This window comes from Pyrus communis, chromosome 1, assembly GCF_041283825.1.
Source record: "Pyrus communis isolate YQ-2024b chromosome 1, ASM4128382v1, whole genome shotgun sequence".
NCBI classification, from domain to species: Eukaryota; Viridiplantae; Streptophyta; class Magnoliopsida; order Rosales; family Rosaceae; genus Pyrus; species Pyrus communis.
In genome coordinates, this window is record NC_142565.1 from 9,286,122 (window position 1) to 9,308,530 (window position 22,409).

Here is a 22,409-nt window from a genome sequence, read left to right on the forward strand (position 1 = left end):
CCAAAGCGGACAATATCGTGCTACGGTGGTGGAGCGGGCCCGGGAAGTGATCCGCCCCGGGCCAGGATGTGACAATTTGGTATCAGAGCCAATCCCTGGCCGGAAATGTGCCGACGAGGACGTCGGGCCCCTAAGGGGGGTGGATTGTGACATCCCACATCGCCCAGGGGAGTGATCCTTAAATGTATATTCTCATCCCTACCTAGCACGAGGCCTTTTGGGAGCTCATTGGCTTCGGGTTCTGTAGGAACTCCGAAGTTAAGCGAGAAGGGGGCTAGAGCAATCCCATGATGGGTGACCCACTGGGAAGTTGCTCGTGAGTTCTCAAAAACAAAACCGTGAGGGAATGGTAAGCCCAAAGCGGACAATATCGTGCTACGGTGGTGGAGCGGGCCCGGGAAGTGATCCGCCCCTAGCCGACATCCCACATCGCCCAGGGGAGTGATCCGTAAATGTATATTCCCATCCCTACCTAGCACGAGGCCTTTTGGGAGCTCACTGGCTTCGGGTTCTGTAGGAACTCCGAAGTTAAGCGAGAAGGTGGCTAGAGCAATCCCATGATGGGTGACCCACTGGGAAATTGCTCGTGAGTTCCCAAAAACAAAACCGTGAGGGAATGGTAAGCCCAAAGCGGACAATATCGTGCTACGGTGGTAGAGCGGGCCTGGGAAGTGATCCGCCCCGGGCCGGGATGTGACAATAATTCTTTCTAATTCCTCAACTTTCTCACATTCTTTAAAATCAATTTCTAATTGAATATACCTGAAATGTTATAAACTTCTTTAAAATCCTAATTGAATACACCCGGATTTCTAAGGATTTTAATAAACTATCTTAAAATTCTAATTGAATACCCCTTGAATTTCAGAGAATCACTTAAAATCCTGATTGAATGCCCCTAGATTCATTAAAAGAATTAAAATCTCTTAAAACCCCAATTGAATACACCCTCTACAAATCAATTAAACTCCATAAAAATCTATGGATATATAAATCCATTAAAATCTCTCAAATTCTCAATTGAATACACCCCTCCTCCCTAGACTTCCACACTAGAAAATACTCGTCCAATAGACTGATCGAATTATCCCCCCGCTTTCGGAACATGTTCATCTTTCTTCTCATACATCCATGATAATTTCTTTATTTTTCAAAAATTAATTAGTTTTTGTTAAACAAAATCGATGTAATTTTACTCAACAAAGCAACAAATAGCGCTAGCATTAGACTTCGAGAACATTAGACGAGCATGACTATAAATCAGGGCTCGATTGTTGAAATCTCATAAGGGGATATGAAATTTGTGAATGCTTAAAATACACTACGAAATCTCTATAATTCTCTCTAATTCCTCAACTTTCTCAAATTCTTTAAAATCAATTTATAATTGAATATACCTGAAATGTTATAAACTTCTTTAAAATCCTAATTGAATACACCCAGATTTCTAAGGATTTTAATAAACTATCTTAAAATTCTAATTGAATACCCCTTGAATTTCAGAGAATCACTTAAAATCCTGATTGAATGCTCCTAGATTCATTAAAAGAATTAAAATCTCTTAAAACCCTAATTGAATACCCCCTACAAATCAATTAAACTCCATAAAAATCTATGGATATATAAATCCATTAAAATCTCTCAAATTCTCAATTGAATACACCCCTCCTCCCTAGACTTCCACACTAGAAAATACTTGTCCAATAGACTGATCGAAATATCCCCCCGCTTTCGGAACATGTTCATCTTTCTTCTCATACGTCCATGATAATTTCTTTATTTTTCAAAAATTAATTAGTTTTTGTTAAACAAAATCGATGTAATTTTACTCAACAAAGCAACAAATAGCGCTAGCATTAGACTTCGAGAACATTAGACGAGCATGACTATAAATCAGGGCTCGATTGTTGAAATACTGTAGCTATTGTTCACTTCAGTAAGAGCGATTGGAAGGAACCACACCTCAAATAGACTACACTCTCCCTAAAAAAAACCCCATACTATAGTAAAAAAGAGTTACAAGTGTAAAAATAACATCAATAATGTCATGAGAAATTTTCTCAAACCAACTTCCAACATCATTTATGCTAAGAGCAAAACGAGCTAATAGGTTATTCGTCTATTGGCATTAAAACCAATTATTTAAAATATATTTACATATAATCAACACCATCGAATGAATTTGCTTATGATCATCGCAAAGATGAACGATTGAGGATTATTAGTTGTGAGTTGTTAGAGTCGACCATGAATCAATGAACTTTATTATAAGGTATTATAAGCAGATACGTCTGATGATTAGTGATACATCAATGAATCATATGGATAAAAAAATCTTTTAATTAGATATGTTAGAAATTGATGTTGTCCTTCAATCACAATCACAATCACAATCAAAGAAAAAACTAAATTGCATATAGACTGGCCAGTCTGGCCCAATGTGAGCTTGTCCTAATTAACAAGGTTCTTTAGCTGATCTTGGTCAAACTCATAAGTAACCTAGATTAACCACAAAATAGAATAGGATTAAGGGGGTAACGAGCTATTTAAAGTGAAACGAACAACCAGAACGTGTTACTTAGCTCATAAGATCTTGCATTTTATACTCTTATCTTATTAATAAAAGATTCTTCTATGTAATCAAATTTTTGTTCAAGTAACGTTATCATCCAATAAATGCTGGTTACGTGTTTAAAAGAGTGCAATACTCATGGTAAGTTGGTGAGAATTCACTGAATCTACAAGTTGGTCTTGTTTGGTAATTAACTTTGACGAAATTTATTGTAACCAAGGAAGCGTGAGACGTGACAAATTTTTGCAAGTGTGGAGCTGCTAACTAGAAACTATAAATCCAATCAATGACCAAGTGGCACATTGGGCAACGGCCTGTCTGTTGCCAACTGTGCCTTTTCCAAAACTAATTGCGACATAAATAAGGCTTGGGTGGCAGTGGGCTGTGGGTTGTGTTTTAGCCGTGTAGGGTTTAGTCCATTTGGTGAGAAAAAGATGCGGACCAAATTTTATAGAAATTGTTATTGGCATTTCAAATATATTATTTTACATTTCAAACTTTTTATATTTGGAAAGAAAAATACACTTGCGAAGAGTGTAGAATGAGATTTTTGGAGTGTCAATAACACTTCCCAATTTTATTTGTTGTGATTTAATGGATTTTGAAACTTGGAAAACGAAGACTTCGAAATAGAAACAAAAAAAAAAAAAAAATGTTGGTTTGATTTTCCAAGATACGTTTACTTCATTTGAGACATTATAAAGAAATCAATAAACTGTTTTTATAATGTTTAGGTGAGTGGTTTCTAAGTTTTAAGAGACTGTGATCACGATATTAAGGAATAAATCACAAAATGTTGACAATAAAATTAGAAAATTTCTAATACCAGCATAACAAAGGCATTTTAAGAGATTGCGATCACGTTATTAAGGAATAAATCACAAAATATTGACAATAGAATTAGAAAATTCCTTATAACAGTATAACAAAGGCATGTTCGTAAGAGAGATAGGTAAATGACACATTCTAAGTAGGGATTTATAAACTTTTCTAAGTAGGTAATCCCTCCTATGGACATTTTGTGATTCATTTCTTACAAGCTTGGCCTCAATCTCTTGAGACTTGGAAATCCTTTGTCTAAACATATGAAAAATGTTAGAAATTAAGATTACATTGTACTACCACTGCATCTCAAATAGAGGCGAGTCTTACTTGTATTTCGTTTTTCGGATATTAGAGGTAGATAAACAGTTATAACACTTGGGATTCTTAGAACCTTTATATCATAACAAGCCTAAAAGCAAGCATACCAATTAAAAAACCAAATACTCATGTTCGAACAATGATGTTGTTTGAGCCCAAAATAATATTATTGGGCCGAGTGTATGTTTATGTTCGGCCCAAGGCTTTTCCAAATATACTATGGGCTGCCTAGTGGTCCTAGGCTGCTCAATTAGGGTGGTCGAGTCCTGTTACAAGAAAGAGTGATTTAGATAAGAGCGGATGGGTTGAAGTTCTAGTATGATAAGGGGTTCTAATGCAATAAGGATTCTTGGCCGAAAATGAATACGGTCTGAAAAGGGGGTGAGTTCAAAGTCCTAAAAGGAGTAGGATTGGTTGAGATAAGGTTGGATCAAAATAAGAAGTCCTAATCCAAATGTGGTTTCGACTGGATCTTAAGGAGGATTTGTTGCTATAAATAGAGAGCAGAGTGCATCATTCGAGGCTCTCTCCAATTCAATACATAATTGCCCTATGCAAACCTCTCAAACATCTTGAAATTTTTCATTTTCCTTTTCCGCCGACACATCTTTAGTTTGGATAAATAGCATTGTGAAGGCAACCGGCGAACATCTTCAGTTTGGATAAACAGAACTGTTGCCGCAGAATCAGCCGACCGAGGAGCACTTTCAGTTTGGATAAACAACACTGTGTCGAGGCCGACTGGTTACCAATCCAAGTCTTGGTCGAGAAGGGTTTCCGAATCCTTATTGGCAGAAGTCATCTTATTAGCCTTCTCGGCGAAGTAAGGTGTTACAAGTTACAACATTCGGCACATTGAACGCCGAGTGATTTTTTTATTGGATACTCACAAGTAAGTTTCAGAGTTCGGCATTCTGACGGCTGAACCACATTTACTATCAAGACATACATCTTATTTGAGTACTTGTGTCCATATAGTATGATGTCGATTCGACGTGCTTATACTCTTACGAATATAATCACTGTGATTGAGTTCGGCACCGACGATTCGTGAACTTCGCATAATTATTAGCCTTGTCTTCAGGCTTGAGAATCCGAAGGCCGAGACGTGTTCCTTCCTTGGCCGCAATCGCAAGATCAAGAAGTCAGCATCGCGCTTAACGCAACATCAACAAATTTTACTCATCAGCCGACGAGTTGGCACGCTCTGCATCAACCGAAGGACGTAGTTAGCTCATTAGTTACTCGGCCTACGCAACACGTAGGCTTTGTAATTTTTAGGATCAACATATGCATGTCTTAAATTCAATGAACTCATACAAGGTGGGTTAGGTGCATATATAATCTAAAGTTCCACCTTAGTAGAAAAATTATATTTTCCTTCCACTCATATAGTTAGACAACAAAAACAACTAAAAACAATCAATTAACATATAGAACAGGTGCATATTGCTATACCAGTTCACCATGTATAAATATCTTCAAAACCCAAACTCTAACTTGCATTGATTGTTTGCAGGAATCATATTTAGATATCTCATAATTCGAATCTGAATTTGTACAACGTCGAAATCGGTACGATTTTTTTTTTTTATTCTTTCAAACTTGTCGGAATCGATGGGATAAGGATTGAAGACACAGACTCAACACCCCCCAAAATCGTTGGAATTTGGCAGTTCAATTAAAAAAATTACAATGGCAAGTGTTGTAATTTGTGTGCAAAATTATGGACATGTAAATTACTGACGTGGTGATGTGGTCTACTTACTAGATCTCACCTATGATGATGTAATACTAGCAGACTCCATTCAAAATATGCCTTTGAAATTGGACCTATATTGTTTTTTTTTAATGAACAAATGATATCTACGCTAGGAGTGGGCAAACGGGTCTAAGACTTGCAGGGCAGGGCAGGTACGAGGCCGATATAGATTTTCTAAACTAAAAACGAGGCGGGGCGGGCTGAGGCCGAGGCCATGTAATTAGCGGGGCATGTACAGATTTTCTAAAATTAAAAATGAGGCGGGGCGGACCAGGGCCATGTAATTAACGGGTACCGACCTAAACTGTTTCCACCGCCTATTACATGGAGATTAAATCTCCATCTCTCATTTCTATCACTTATGTTTTCTTGGTCTCTCCGCTCTCAAATTCTTAGATCCAATTCACTCAACTATCTCTTGTCTAGAAATTCGAGCCTCGGCCTTGAGGTCTTTATCCCAACTTCGACACCACCATCTGCTCTCCTCAACACCAACATACTATCTTTCCCTTGAATTCCCAACTAGAGCACTCGCAGCAGGTGGCGACTCTCTCCTCCCTCGATTTCGGAGTATGTTGCTGCTAACCACCTAATATGGTCCGACTCGGTCGATTTTGGGTGTTTCTTGACTCGATCGACAACCTCACCACCACCATCAGGGAATGGAAGAAGCTTGCTTTCACGCTTCAGGTGGCATCTGGGCTGATATTTGATCTGGGTTTTGAAATTTCAAGTTTTTGCCTTCCATCCCTTGTAATATATTAACCTTTGGATTCTGGAAAGGTTGAGTAAGTTTGTATTTTCTACCCAAATTGCGGGTCTTCTTTTTATAAATCTTGAATCTTCAATATGTAGGTCAATTTTCATACCCCAACATTTCGTTTTTAAGTATTCAAAAACCAAACTTGAATTGCAGCGGATAAACTTGATCAATTTTGTGAGTAACCCAGATCTGGAATTTGGTTGGATTCGATTTGTGGCTGACATAAAAAAATGATATTGGACTCGTGGACCTTGCCCGTTTCGGCCAATTTCAAACGAACCGGGTTAGGTCCGGTTCCAAATTCTGAAATCTCATTGCCCGGCTCAGCTCACGCCGTTATTATTTACAATGGGTAAGGTCTAGGTCCTCTAAATTTGGGGCTGGCCCAACCTGACCCGTGCCCACTCCTAATCTACATTAAAGGATGAGGGAGTTGGTTAAACCTCACAATGAGCTAGCAATAATGTGGTTCAAATTCATCTTTGGCGATAATCAAACCTAAGACCTCTCACTTACAAGTGAAGAGGAATATACCACTAGAAAATTGGACCTATATTAAAAGACCATAAAAAGATCGTCACTTTCTTCTCGAAAATAAGTTTTTTTTTTTTTTTTTTTTGTTGATTCGTTAATTAGAAAATGCCCAATACAAGGTACAACAAACAACCCAATAAAATCAAGGATGGCCAAGAAGCCCATGCAACAAGAAGACGAAAAAGAAAAAAGAAAAACTACAAACTTTCCTTACTACTCACTGCCCATGACACAAATCATTGCTCTAAGCGAAACCTCTCATACTTTTGAGAAAAACACTGACTACTCACTGCCCCACAATACAAATTTAGTGTGGTTAGATAAGTTAGGGTTGGCAGCCGATAGATGACAACTGCCTTATTAGACTGCGTTTTCCAGAAGCAACCACCAAAGGCGATTGCTTGGTTAGACGGAGCAGGTTGAAGAACTAGTTTGGCTTAATAGTCTTGGCTGCTTGTTAGAAGAAGTTCAACTAATTAACTATCTCAAGACTCAGCAGGCAAATAATCTTTGATTCTTTCACCGAAAGAGGACACTTCATTAGCTTTCTCGGTGAAGTGAAGTGTTTTATGATTAGATATTCTCAAGTCACGTTCAGAGTTCGACAGTCAAACGACTGAATTGTTTTTACAATAAAGCACTCATTTTTTTGTGTGTATCTTTATCCCTAAGGTTTGATACCAATTCGGGGGACCTACAATGTTACCAATATAGTCGAGGCTGCTAAACGTGGTGCACAAGATCCAGAATTTCATAGTGATTTGCATAACCTCGTCGCAGGTTATACAACTCAAGGCTGAAAGTGTTCATTCCTTAGTTGAAGTTGCTTGATTCAAAAGTCAGTAACACGATTCACCACACCATCACACTTAGAGGCATTCCCCTGACCAAGCTCAGTTGCGAGTTGGTAGAACCACATCAGCAATCAACCACCAAAAGACATAGTTCCTAATTACTTCAGTCTCCGTGCCACGTAGTCTGTGTAATTTTGAGGACCAACACTTGCCATACGAGTCCAGGATGTTCTACCATTGTCATAGGTCCCTCACTTCCATTACATCAATGCCATAAAATTTCAATCGAAATATCCGTTGGTTCCAATCCATATAACAAGGTGTTGCTAAGTGGAAGGCTCTAATCAATGAGAGCAACTTAGAATAGGACGCCGTAGTGGCGGTAAACTTAAGTCCTCCTTATCAATGTCCACAAAAGATGAGTGGTAGCATAGGTCAGAGTTGCTAAATCAGAAAAATTGGTAGAATTTTAAATAACATCACAAAGTTCTTATCAAAATTAAAATTGAACTCGCTAGCTACATGGGGATGATCATGAACAGAGTATCACATGACTGTCAAAAAATTGGAAAGTACAATCAAGAATGTTCATTGTTCGATCTTCCATCACCGCAGGGAATCAAGAATTTCTCACTTCACTCTAATGATATATAATTGTTTCTTCAAAATCGTCGATGGATTCAATTCATAGAACTAAAAGAAAGAGAATCCAGACCACCTCAGTTCCGAGGGATTCATATCTCGTTACCGCGGACCACTTCAGGCCTGGCTACACTGCCCGATATATGCTCCCAATTTCCTTTGCATCCATGTACCATTATGCATTTGTGTAGGTCTCAGACCTAAATGCATCACAGGCCATAACAGATCAGAAGAACCAAAAGAAGAGTTTTTATTATGCCCTGCACAAAAAAAAAAAAATTAAAACATCTGTCAACAAGCATACTCTCCGTAACAATGAGCTCATACGTACACTTGAGCGAGCGTGCAGAGAGAGAGAGAGAGATGATCACCTTGATTCTTCAGTAGTTTCTTCAGATTTCCACACTATATCTTGTAAACCCGATGAGAAAGTTTTGTAGAACTGTAGTAACAGACATTTAGAGGGCAGAATCAGTAGACAGCACGTTGGCCCTTGAAAAAGAGTATGGAAAATGTTTGAAACTAAAATGTTCAAAATAAAATATTCGCTTGCCTTGTGGAACTCTAGTGTGTCACCACCAGTTTTCCGGAGCTCTACCATGTGCACGGAGGGAGCCATCTCGAACACCTTAAGCAAGAAGTTAAGAAGAGAGTTAATTACACCATGTTTTACGATTTGGTACTTAATCGAAAGTAGCATCTTTAGTTTTTGTCAAGTTGACCCTTACTAAGTGACGACTTGCTTTCCAAATAACTGTATCAAACACATAATATATATACATGCCAAAGACAATACCTCAGTAGCTACGGAGAGGTGGCCCTTTCTGCCATGCTTGTCTCCTTGCAACTTCATCTGCAATTGCTCGGAATTAGCAGAAGATATATTTGGAATTTATAAACATAACAGGAAGGTTGTTTTGATAGGATATTTGCATGTTAAGTCAAGTCTTATAAAGTGCAGCATGAGAAATAGTAGAATAAAACACATTACCTTGTAGTCTCTCTTGTGAACATTAAAGCCCAAGGGCTTTGCAGCTTCCTCAATTTTGTTCATGATTTCATTTGCAGGGCGTTGGGAAGTAAATCGGGTTTCTCGTTTCACAAGACCCTATAGTATGGAATTCCAAATGATCAGAAGGCAGAAAACTTGCAGAATAATTTTGACAACAACAAAGAATTAGAAGGCCACTATGGATTGTGAGCCTAGCATGCTCTTGATTCAACAAAACCTATAAGTCCTAAACACTAATACCGCGAATCATTGATTTTCTAATCTTCCTAAATCTACTAGGCTCCCTAGTTTCTGTCCGACTAACAATCGGAACAAAACATGTATTTTGCAACTGCAAATGCAATCATAATGTAGAGCGCCACACCCAAGCATTCATAAAAAGGAATTAAGAAAATGTCATGCTACATACCATTTGCTTCTCAAATAAATTTTCCAGGTTGAAACTCTTTGAGCTAGAAATAAGCTCAAAAGCATTCATTGATACAGGTTTCTCTTTCCTTTCCGTTACTAATTTTTCCTGCAACAAGCCAAAAGAAAACGACTATTTTAGAATGTGTACAAACTCAAGACAATATTCGATCAAGCACACAGAAACTGACAGATTATTCCGACTAAAGATAACTAGAAAAATTCATGGTTGAGAGACATAAATTAACTTCTGACTAATATTCATACCTTTGAGTTGCCGAAAACAGCATCTACATCATCTAGATTTACATCCTCTTCCACTTTGAACTGTGCTGGCTTGTAGCCTTCCTTAAACCATTCATTTTCTAAGATCTCAGGAATTGTTATCCGCTGTCACAGAAAAAGAAAAAAAAAAGGAGAGAACAAGAAAAGAACACCTAGTCAGGCTATATAACAAATGATCGTCTGCATTCAGATATTAATGCCCTGTAATGCCTGTATAATGAGCTTATATGCGCACGCTCATATACCAATGGTCTCAAATAATAACTTTCAAGAGCATATGGGAAGAATGTACTTATTGAATTTTGGCACAGTAGAAAGGGCTTTGGAGCTCACCGTTACAGGGTTTGGATCAAGTATGTGCTGTATCATTTTCTTTGCACCGGATGAAAACCATCCCGGACATGAAAATTCAGCTTTGCAGATCTGAAATTAACAATAGCCATACATAAATAAGTTATCCAGAGATTCCCATCATTTAAACAGAGTATGCGAAACTTGTTTACGTACTTTTTTGTACAGCGCTATAATACTTGGTTCGTCAAAAGGCAGGTAACCAGCCATGAGTACAAAGAGAATGACCCCGCAAGACCAAATATCAGCTGATGTGCCATCATAACCTTTATTGTTTAGCACCTGATACAATCATACCAAATGTGAGAAACAAAAGAACATAATCAAACAGCAATGCAATAACTTGTTTTCATAAAGTCAGAAGTGAATACCTCAGGAGCAACATAATTCGGAGTCCCACAGGCAGTATGAAGAAGGCCATCTTCCTGCAAAATGTGTACACTGTCTGCTTTAGTATGTCATATAACATAAGTTATAACATATCGGGAACAAGATCAAATTGAACATTCCGACTTCCCACCAACCACAAGATCCAAATACACTCTTCATAGCTAGAGGAATATTCACTTCTGGTAACAGTACATGTGGATTAAACTATAATCAACTTCAATACAATATTTTAAATCTACTAAAATCTTTTTGCAACAATTTCACTCACCCGCACTTGCTGTTCAAATGTACTGAGACCAAAGTCTGAAATCTTCAGGACACCGTATGAATCCAGAAGAAGGTTTTCGGGCTACAGAAGAAGTAAAAAGATATAAGTGATGAATACTTAAATAATGAAACCCAATATTTCATTTCTATCGCATGCAGTATGCAACCAAAAACCCAATATTTCATTCCTATCGCACGCAGTATGCAACCAATGAATCTGTAATAAAGTTATAAAGTCTGTTAAACCTTCAAATCTCGATGGTACACGCCTCTACTATGGCAGTAATCCACAGCATTAATGAGCTGTTGGAAATATCTCCTGGCCTCATCCTCTTTCAGTCTCCCATTTTTGGCCTAAGGAAAAACAGAACTGATAAGGGAGTGTTTTCCAAAAGAAACACAAGACTTGGTCCTAAGTAACAAGTAAGAACATAGTATTTAACCAAAAAGAGCAACCGGGGATAATGCAAGTTGAAACAACAATCGCTTACTATTTCGTCAAAGAGCTCACCCCCATTAACAAACTCGAGAACAATGTAGATCTTAGTTTTGCTTGCCATGACCTATTCATAAGCACAAAAAGTTCTCGCTCAGAAATGTGCGAAGAAATCTGTATATGCATATGGTATTCATTGCGTATTTCAATATCCCCTGTACAAGCATATGATTGTTCATATCATTAACAATCAATCAAATTTAAGATTTAAGTTTCACATTTTTTTTTTTTTTAAAAGCTACTATAACGATCATAACGAAAACACCTGTAATTTTTTTCTTCAACAAAATAAAAATGGAAGAGATTACCTCAAACATCTGGGTAACATTTGGGTGTTTGATCAGCTTCATTGTTGATATCTCTCTTTTTATCTACCAATACAAGCACCAAGAAACAGTTAGGTATACTTTCATTCCTGCTCTATATTATAACCAACTAAAGTCGTATTTTATCACCTGACCTACTAAAAAACATGAATGATAATGTTCATCATTGATCGCCAACTTCAAACCAACCATGAAGAATTAGAGTGGTAGAACAAAAAAAGCAAAAAAAAAAAAAAAGGGCATTTGGGTCACACTGCCATCCTAAAATGATTAAAGGCATGTACTGTTTACCAACGCCTCCTTTTGCATTTGGCAGAAAAACTTAAAAACCTTTTCAAAACTTAAAACAATAAAAACGATTATGCACAGAAGTTATTCATACCAAATCATTCTGCACGACATTCCTACGTACATTTTGATTGATTAGAAGAAAAAAACACATTATATAAGGATTAGGATCTGGGGACACGTTTTTACACATATTTTGATATTCATTTTGTAGTGCCCCTTTGTAATGTGTTTCAACCATCCAAACAATTTATGTTTTATTGAATCATTCATATATCATCATAGCAAAAAAATTAAAAAAAAATCAAAACCATTAAAACATTTATTTGGAGTGAAGAAAATAGACAAATACGAATCTACAAAGAAACACTAAATTTAACTAACAATTATATGATTTCAAATTTGTATGATTTTTTGTAGACATAATATTTAAGGTAAGATATAAAAGATAAGATGTTTGATAGTTGAAACACATAATGGAATAGACCCAAAAAAAAGTTTATAAAAAATGTGTAAAAAGCGTGTCCCCAAATCTTAAACTTATATATATTTATATATGTGTGTGCATGTACATACGTGTTTGATCATCTTGTTTCTGAGGACTTGCTCACGGTGGACGATTTTAATGGCGACGCACTGCCCGGTCTCCATGTTCTTGGCGAACTTCACCTTCGCAAACGTTCCCTCTCCCAGCGTTTTCCCCAGCTCGTACTTCCCCACGCGGGTCCTCATCCTCGGCCCGTTCGCGCTCATCTTGCTTCCCTTCCTTACCGCACTATCAAGATCCCACGGTTCGAAATTTCCAACTTGGTCCCGCGCAAAGGATCTAAAAATTATAACTCAGTGTTTGTTGCAGCTTCTGGGTCGGGTTCGATAGGGGGGAGAGAGAGAGAGAGAGAGAGAGAGAGAGAGAGAGAGAGAGTGGCAGATGATGAAGAAGAATAAAAGGGAGGGATTAAGGTGGTGGTGTTTACCGTGTCGACAGCGTGTGGGATCCTTCTGATATTCTCTCATCACAAGTTCCATGGCTGTCCTGCATCTTCCTAAATCACCTGCTATTATATCTCATACTTTCATCGATAACTGTCTCTTATTTTTCCTTTTTTTATTGTTTTCCCAAAATACCATTTTTCTCAAAAGGCTAGAATTATGGTTTGGAGCTTGTTTTAGTGGTGGCGGAGTTATTTGCGCTCAATACAAACACTCTCACGTAGGTGAGAAATTGACTCGATTTAAAGTGTGGTCTAAAGCATCTTTAAAGAATTAACAAATTTTTTCTTTAAAAACATCGTTTGCTAATTTCACTTACACGTTTATGCTACTTTACAAATTTGTCACTCTATCAGTACCTTGAACTCACTCTCTCTCTCATATTTGCACCCCATGTCTACTTTTCTTTCCACTTTTTCTAACTTCTCCAATCCACTAATTTTTTTTTGCATAATTTAACATTAATTTAATTCTTTTTAAAACTTTTAATCACATACTGTATCTAGTACATATAATTATAATATTTTCTTGTTTTCAGGCCAAGGAAAAATATATAATTACAATATTTCTTATCATGTGCGCATGTCAAATGTGTATCAAAATATAACTCGGTTGAATATAAGAATCTTTGACATATCATCTAAGATTTTAGAACATTTTTGTAACTAATATAATGAGATTAATTAGTCTTTATTTCTTCATATTTACAATAAGAGTATAACTCATAATAATAAAAAAAACAAAAACAAATGAGATAATGTATAATTTGGTAGTTATTATTTCATAATAGGATTGATATCTAACCTAATTTGTTTGATTTCTATTTTATACTAACGTTATTATTGGTTAGTCCAATTCATTAGCATTGTTTGGATATAAGGGCAATTGTCACATCCCGGCCCGGGACGGATCATTTCCCGGACCCGCTCCACCACCGTAGCACGATATTGTCCGCTTTGGGCTTACCATTCCCTCACGGTTTTGTTTTTGGGAACTCACGAGCAACTTCCCAGTGGGTCACCCATCATGGGATTGCTCTAGCCCCCTTCTCGCTTAACTTCAGAGTTCCTACGGAACCCGAAGCCAGTGAGCTCCCAAAAGGCCTCGTGCTAGGTAAGGATGAGAATATACATATAAGGATCACTCCCCTGGGTGATGTGGGATGTCACAATCCACCCCCCTTAGAGGCCCGACGTCCTCGTCGGCACACCACGACCAGGGTTAGGCTCTGATACCAAATTGTCACATCCCGGCCCGGGACGGATCATTTCCCGGACCCGCTCCACCACCGTAGCACGATATTGTCCGCTTTGGGCCCCGACCACGCCCTCACGGTTTTGTTTTTGGGAACTCACGAGCAACTTCCCAATGGGTCACCCATCCTGGAAGTGCTCTAGCCCCCTTCTCGCTTAACTTCGGAGTTCCTACGGAACCCGAAGCCAGTGAGCTCCCAAAAGGCCTCGTGCTAGGTAGAGATGTGAATATACATTTAAGGATCACTCCCCTGGGTGATGTGGGATGTCACACAATTGTGTAATCGTGAGTAGACTGCTAATTATGTAGGAGAAACAAACGATATAGAAAAATACAAACGCGAGGTCTCATGCAATAATTGAGGTATGTCTCTCTCCAAGTCTAAGGGCTGGCAATTGCATGGAAGCTTCAAAGTTGGTTGGGACATATTGCCCTTGCCAAGCCACGCGAGACTTTGTTTAGTGTGACCATCACGTAACCATGTGGTGACATTCACTCAAGTTATAGTATGTGTAACATGTAGATTATTAACAACATGTTATGTAAGGGTGTAAACATCACGTACAAAAATAGTTAAATCGAAAAACGGCATGTGTACAAGAAACAAAAATTAATAATCAAGTTAGGCCGATATGCCATCTTTGTAACACTATATAGAAACTCCTTCCTCTATCTCCATGTATAAGCAAGAGTTACGTTTTCTTAGTGACCCGATGATTAATGATATATTGTCACTCACCGTTACATTTAATATCAATAATTGAGGTTGAAACATTAGAAACACATCCATTTAATGCACACTTTGTATATCAAATTCAGCGATAAATGACCATGTCGAAGAAAACACTTCTGCCATGCAAAACCCTCTAGTAGATAAACTAATCACACTGAACTTTCTTCATTTGTCATTTATGCATTGGTTTAAGAATTTCAAGTATTCATATCAATGAGAAATGAGCCCTATAGCATACAGGCTGTACAGTTTTGTTTGGTTCACAACATCATATAGGCTTCTTAATCCACTTCCACGGACAAGAATCTTCTTGGGCTTGAATTATAACCCAATTCTAGCTGGATCAGAAATGGTCCTGGACACATTCAAGAAAGGGGACTTATTCGAGCTTGAAAGAGAATAACTGAAACTGTCATATGACGAGAGAACGATAGATATATATGATTGTGTAAAACTAGCGACTAGTCACCCTTCATAGCAATTCTTAGTTTTGTTACAGGGTGGTTTGATTTTATTTTCCAAAAGTACAAAAAGAGCTGCACAATTGTGCACGCTTACCAAACTAGTTGAACATATGTCATTGCATTAAACCCCTAAAAAGGAACTTTTTATGAAGTATATATAGTACTCTTGTTTTCTCCTTCCACACTCTCACCTTCTTTCCTCCACATAGTTTTCCTTTAATTTATCAATCAAAGGCTAGAAAAAGGATGGACGAATGTTTGAGGAAGAGGGACTGTGCAGAAATGATGTAAGAGAACTTCTGGTTGTTAGTTATATATTAAATAATACTTGTATTATCTACCCTAGGAAATTTGGAGAATAATTCTTATCAGTTTGCACAATTTAATCGAAAAGAGTTCGTAATAGATTTGCCCTAGAAAGGGATTTTTATTTAAGTGAAATGTATAAGAAAAAGCAAAGTTTATTATATCTTTTATTGTATTCTACTTTATGCTAGCTTATGCTGTTTTAGGGTTGTAAAGGTTCAGAGGGAGAAACCTCCAAGACAACTACAAGTGTACAACTACACAAATCAAACTGAAGAATAAGAAAAGTGACTTTATGTTGTTATCATTTGCAGAATGTCGAACAAACCAACCCGAGTTATATATATATGGATGACAGGGTTTGTACTCCGGCTTTAGGGTTGCAACAAAATACCTTTCAATTATTTAGAAAAGAAAAATGGGCAAAAGAATAAAGTCCAAGATGTATAAGCAGCTGATGACAGCAAGAGCTGGGACTACCCAAGAACAAACCATCCCAAGATAAACTCTACATTTACATTCGAAGCTGAAAGCTGCACAATCTAATGCTTGCGTGTGCGTGCGTGTTGGCGTTCTAAAACTGCAAAATTGCCGAGTAGTTTTCCATACACATACCTGTTTTTAAAGATAAACATATAATAATACTCTAATAATAAAATTTTCGTATGATTTAAATGAACACTTTTTTTTTGTACCCAAAACTTGTGATCTATCCTCATTAACTTCAGCTTACCATAAATCTAAGTGGTTAAGAACGTTACCTCTACACCTGAGGGTTTGATTTACATTCGATAATTTGTTTCAAAATGATATGTCATAATTTAAAGTTTGATAATTTGGATGATAATGTTACTAATGATATCGTGATGGAGACGGTAAGGATAACTGCGTATATGTTAACTAATCATAGTTGATGAGAAGAGAAAGTGTAGTCTATTTGCCTAAGCTGTGCCCTCGTAGCTGGAGGAGGAGGAGCGGGGCGGGGGGGGGAGATGATGTGTCATAAGATATATGGATCCTATGTTTCAATTTTATTTTTTACATTGAGCCCTAATGGTTATAAGGGATTGAAGCTCAAGCTAATCATAGTTGATGAGAAGAGAGAGTGTAGTCTATTTGCCTAAGCTGTGCCCTCCTAGCTGGAGGAGGAGGAGGAGCGCCCCGGGGGGGGGCGGGGGGGGGGGGGGGGGGGGGGGGGGGGGTGTTGGGGGCGGCGTGGGGTGGGGCGGGTGGGATGATGTGTCATAAGATATATGGATCCTATGTTTCAATTTTATTTTTTACATTGAGCCCTGATGGTTATAAGGGATTGAAGCTCATATAGCTCGTTAGATCTTTAAGATTAAACTGGAATAAATAATTCGCTAAATTTAAATTATTTAAATATATTGCATGTAAAGAAACATGATTTTTCGTGTCGAATAGAAGAAAAATAAACATAAAGAAAATTTATCACCTTCAACCATTTTATTTCCGCAAAAATTAGAATTGATAAGTTTTCTTTAAAATATGCAAAGAAAAAGGAATCGCCTCTTTTCGCCTCTATATTTCTCAAAGGTGGATTGTCTGCTTTTCCATTTCCATACTCTCTTCATGTTCTCCTATTTGTACGATCACGGTTGAATCATGTTAACATTTTATATTTCTATTACTTTTCGTTTTATTATTTTTATAAAAAATTAATATAAAATGTTGACGTGGTTTAACCGTGACCACACATCACAGGAGGGTATAAAAAAAGTATAAAAATAGAAGGGCAGACAATCCACCTTCATATTTCTCACCTTCATTGAGTTGAACCCAAATTTCTGTAGTTCAACAAATGAGAACGAATCCTCAGTTCCACCTTCTAGTCTTGCCGGCTTGCCAGCCAGCAGATTTATGACCATTACAAATCTTGAAAATAAAATTGAAAAATAAAATTTTAATACGTTATGAACAACCACTAGTACAGTTTGATCACTTAAAACAAGCCACTTGTCAAAACAGTGACCAATATATATTACAAAAATAGATTCATATAAAATCTACCCCAGATAACTTGGCAAATGCGTTGTTTGATCGTGATACGTAATCATTTTTCTCCTTTATAATTATTCTCTTTAACAAATAATAACTTTGATAGAAAGGCACGTCGGATGTTTAGCTCAATCAGACTCTTTGGTTGTTCTTGTGTGACTTTGCAAAGTCCAAAGCCCTCCTCAGAACCTCACTCCCTTAGTATTAATCCACCAGATCCATGGGACTCTTGCCCTCCAAGCTCCCAACACTCTCCAGTTCTTATTATTAGGGTTTATGTCCCTCCTTTAACACCTCTCTCTATATCTTCACCCCCAATATCTAACTTAATTTCCACATCTCTCAATCTTCTTCTTCATCACCAATAACACCGAGGTATGTTTCTTTATGCTTTTGTTGTTTTGTTTTATGGAACTTGTGCATGCGTATATAGAAATGTTCTCTTGTTAGACTGTATGTCAGATTAGAATATATGATATAGGAAAAATGTTCTTTTATCACACTGTCTAGCTACTTAACATGGCAAGGAAACATTACCCTACAAATTATGAATTCGATGCTTTGTTAATTTTCGTTCCTTTTCGTTTTTTAACCAATATGATTTCAGGAACAGAGCCAGGAATTTACTTTTTCGATCGTTATTTTGATGGGATTGAACGAGGAAGACAAAGAAACAATAAGTTACTTGGAACAACAAAGAATTGTGGAGACAAGAACAGCTTGCTTTTGGTCAGTTCTGGCGAGTGTGGCTGGAGGACTCATGTTAGGGTGGTGGGAGTATCAGTATCATCCTGCAAATAGGCAGCTGTGGATGGTGCCCTTTGGTCTCGTCCTATTTGCTACCCCAGCCATCGTTTGGTTCTCCGTCGTGGCCTCCGATATCTGTAATCCGAACGACCATTATGTTACGAGGGTGAGTCAACCCGTTCACCTCAATGACTCGGTGGTTCCGGCCAAAAAAGATGAGCAATGGAGTAACCATGTGGATCATGTATAGATATTAAAAAAATAAAACAATATAATATATATATATATATATATCGCCCGCCTACAATTTGTTAACAGGCGTGGAGTTTTTCTATAAGAGACCTGTTGACTATTAATTAATTTTTGTGGTTTATCTTGATATAGAATTACATTAGTAGTATGATTTAGTTTTGGTAGTTGCTGTATAAAGATTTAATATCTTTTTAAATCTAAATTTACTATCTAAACTACCCTCATAAATTCCATTCAAAATATATATTTATATTTACACCCATTCCTTACCAATTTTCTTGGTGAACTTGGACTTCGCGAGCTTCTTGATCACCTTACTTCGGGGCTTTGCTATTACAAGCTGATAGATCAGAAGAAAGAATAAAGCATAAGCTCATGATCAAACAAAAATATGAACTATATCAAACAAAACTAGTCTACCATAATATCATACCTTGAGACCCTTTCTACCTACATTTTTCTGGACCTCTTCAAGCATAGTGATCCCGTCAGTATCGATGCTTCCAACATCTGTAATTTGATTTTAATTTTAGCATTAGACTCGTAGTAAAGCTTAATGGCAGATATCGTAAAAGTTTAATTTGTGACCGTTGCAAATTGATCACTTACTGCCAATATCTATTATAACATAGTGTAAGCTTGTTTCGTCAGAAGATTTTATCTTGTCTCCCTCCTCATGTATCACTTTGAGATTGTGTGAACCAGATTTTGAGCATAGATTAAATCTCTATCCCGCTGACTACGTTGTTTTCATACATCGATATCTAACTTGTATTTTATTACCTTTCCCTTAAATAGTTTGCATTAACAAAAGTAGATATTGATGCATCAATTTGAAGAATAATAACTCAGTGGAATATTATTCGACGTATGATCTATGGTTCTACAAATCCACGATGGGGTCTCATCACCGGACAAAGAGGATACTTGACATCTCCTTTCCTCACCACGGCATTCAAGGTCATGGCTCCTCTTGACATCTCCTTTCCTCACCACGGCATTCAAGGTCATGGCTCCTCTGTTTGCTGTTTATCCAAGGCGTTTGGCTTCTATTGGAATTATTCTTTTGTCAAGTTTGAAGATTAAGCTGTACTTCCTCAAGATGAAATAGATATTGAGCCTTATATGCTTGGAAAAATATGGATGTCTAGTTTATGAAGAATTTTACGGTTCATGATTTTCGATTTTTCTAAAAGATGTTAGTACTATTTTTAGTGCAGACAACACATAATGATGATTTCTTGTGAATAAATGACTCAGATAAATGTTGATTAATTGTGTGATGAAAGTCGGATAAACATTGTGTGATAGTAGAGTTTGATTATTTGGGATGTGGATTTATTGATAAATTTTGGTTTTATTGTTAATTTCATCTTGTACTTGGTAGTAATTATACAATAGAGTAAAAAAAAAAATTTACAATTAAAATTTAAATTAAGTGTAGAAAGAAATTATATGGATTCAAATAAATTTTCCAATTTAAAAATCACAAATAAGGGGGTTGGGTGGGATATGGGTCAGGTTTGTGTGGTTATAATCACATCATTGATTCATTCATTGTTAAATAATATAAAAGGGAAGAGAGCTGTTGGGGAATCAAGTTTATATGATATAATATAAACAGGTTAAGAATGTTGCCTACCCTAGTATTGCATTGTCCCAAATAATATTGATGCTCATCGATAAAAAATCTTCCAGGGAATCTTCCCTTTCCTCGAGTAAAAGATTTTTTAGTGAAATTCTGAATGCGTGATTACTCAAAAAAAAATTTAAGTAGAACTTTAAATACGTATAATCATTGAAAAAACCATACTTCTCAGGTACACGTAAACGTTGTACCATTTGTAGGAGTTGAAAGTAACATTAAAATGGTTGGCTTCTATAGTCATCTTTTTATTATTAAGGGTTAGTTTGGTATTGCTATATTTTGAACAAAAAAACTACTTTTGATGTGCTGTGAAAATAAGCAGCTGTGAAATAAAGCAGAAGAATGTTTGGTAAACTTTTTTGTAAAAGTGCTTTTGAAAAAAAAAAATAGTATTATAATGTTTGATAAACTTTTATGTAAAACAGATGTGAAAAAACTGATTTTTCAAAGCTGGGTTTTGCAGCTTTGTGTTTTTGGCTTTTTTTCACCCAACACTGAAAAAAAGCTGAAGCTGAATGTTTACCAAACAAAAAAATACTATTTTTTTCAGAATCACCTTAATACTAAACTAGAATTAAGTCACAGGCTACTTGGATTTTAATTGAAGGCTTATTTTATGACTTTGCACCTTGAACCTCTATTCACTTCATTTTAACGAGATTCTGTCAAATCAGTGAAAGTGGCGTCTACTTTGCTAATGTGGCCATGATGGACCTGCTAATTTGCTGATGTGGCAGTCACATCAACTTTTTTATGCCAATTGGTAGCACCCTCCCCCATTCCAAACCTTTCTTTCTGTCTCTCACTCTCTTCCTGGAAAAAGAACTTCTTTGATATCTTCCTCCAAAGCTTACAGAACAAGTGATTCGAATTTTTGAAATTTGATTTAATGACCCAAAATTATTATAACTTTTAGGGGCCTGAATTTTAAAAACTGTTGGATTAAAATTCAAGAACCCGGATCACTTGATTCACGGGCTTTGAAGAAAGAGATTCGGAGAGGATCCCTTCCCCTCTTCCCTAGCCCCATCTCCCATGCCACCGTCACCAAGCCGCCTCCCAACTATGAGCACTCTTGCCACCACACGCCACCATCCACTCTCCAAGAAAACACCTCCCCATGCCTAGCACTTTCTGTGGTCAATACAGCACGAGGAACAGCTGTAACGGGCGGTGACTTCCGTGCCTGTATATGCCCTAACAGACACGCATAAACACATGCATACACACATGCATACATAAACATATAAATTTCTACTAGTTCGCTATTTGTCTGCCGAGAAGTCTGAGGAAAGCGAAAGAAAAAGGAAATTACTTCGGTATTCTCGTTTTCCATAAACATGTAATCATATCCCAATTTCACTTTCGCAAAGCAAACGAAAATCAAAATTTCAAGTGCTGCATATCTTTTCTTACTTTCCTTTTTCACGAAGAGTTTATGGGAAGCCAAACAGAAAATCACAGAAAAACTATGTCTAAAAACATTCACTGCAACATTTCCACTGTCTTCTGAAAATCTGGAATCTAAGAACAGTAAATGTACGTAAAGATCGATGAATAAATGATCAAATGGGGGTGTGCCGTGGCCAGAGAGCTCAGAGCGGGGAGTTGGGGCGGTGCTGGCTTTGGAAATGGGGTTGGGAAAGAGAGACGGAGAAAGAAAGAGGTGGCGTGGGGAAGGTCCCGCCAATTGGCATACAAAAAGTGATGTGGCTGCCACATCAGCAAATTAATAGGTCCGGTCCATCGCCACATCAGCAAAGTTAACACCAATATAACAGATTGGACAGAATCTCACCAAAGTGGAGCGAATATTGAGTTTCAATGTGTAAAGTGGCAAAATTTTAGTTTTAAGGGGAAAAATGAAATTGAAAGTGAGTTCCCTGGGGCAGTACAAAAAAAAAGCCAAAAAAGAAGCGAGCAAGTTAATCAAAACTACCCTTTATCTAGTGGAACACACTTG

General features: G+C 37.2%; 1 protein-coding gene and 1 long non-coding RNA gene across 5 annotated transcripts; one reads left to right on the plus strand and one right to left on the minus strand.

Moving 5' to 3' along the window:
* Window positions 1-8,035: 8,035 nt before the first annotated feature.
* Window positions 8,036-13,373, minus strand: LOC137720626 (CBL-interacting serine/threonine-protein kinase 9). Of its 4 annotated transcripts, none has more exons than XM_088696274.1 (15): window positions 12,610-13,373; window positions 11,728-11,790; window positions 11,415-11,486; window positions 11,170-11,277; window positions 10,925-11,005; window positions 10,638-10,691; window positions 10,423-10,548; window positions 10,249-10,338; window positions 9,898-10,020; window positions 9,632-9,739; window positions 9,202-9,318; window positions 9,007-9,063; window positions 8,764-8,838; window positions 8,582-8,652; window positions 8,036-8,470 (listed from the first exon to the last, which is right to left on the minus strand). In XM_088696274.1, the coding sequence occupies exons 1-15, from the start codon at window positions 12,784-12,786 to the stop codon at window positions 8,464-8,466; spliced, it is 1,329 nt and encodes a 442-aa protein (XP_088552400.1). In that variant the 5' UTR covers window positions 12,787-13,373; the 3' UTR covers window positions 8,036-8,463. The 4 variants fall into 4 exon arrangements, with proteins under 4 accessions (XP_088552400.1, XP_088552405.1, XP_088552407.1 ...); XM_088696279.1 differs by having other exon boundaries at window positions 11,435-11,486; window positions 12,610-13,021; XM_088696281.1 differs by having other exon boundaries at window positions 11,415-11,574; window positions 12,610-12,671.
* A 4,488-nt stretch (window positions 13,374-17,861) lies between these two features.
* Window positions 17,862-18,917, plus strand: LOC148699109 (uncharacterized). Its single transcript, XR_015953820.1, has 2 exons — window positions 17,862-18,174; window positions 18,407-18,917. It is a non-coding gene; the product is annotated as an uncharacterized LOC148699109 (long non-coding RNA).
* The last annotated feature ends 3,492 nt before the right edge of the window (window positions 18,918-22,409 follow it).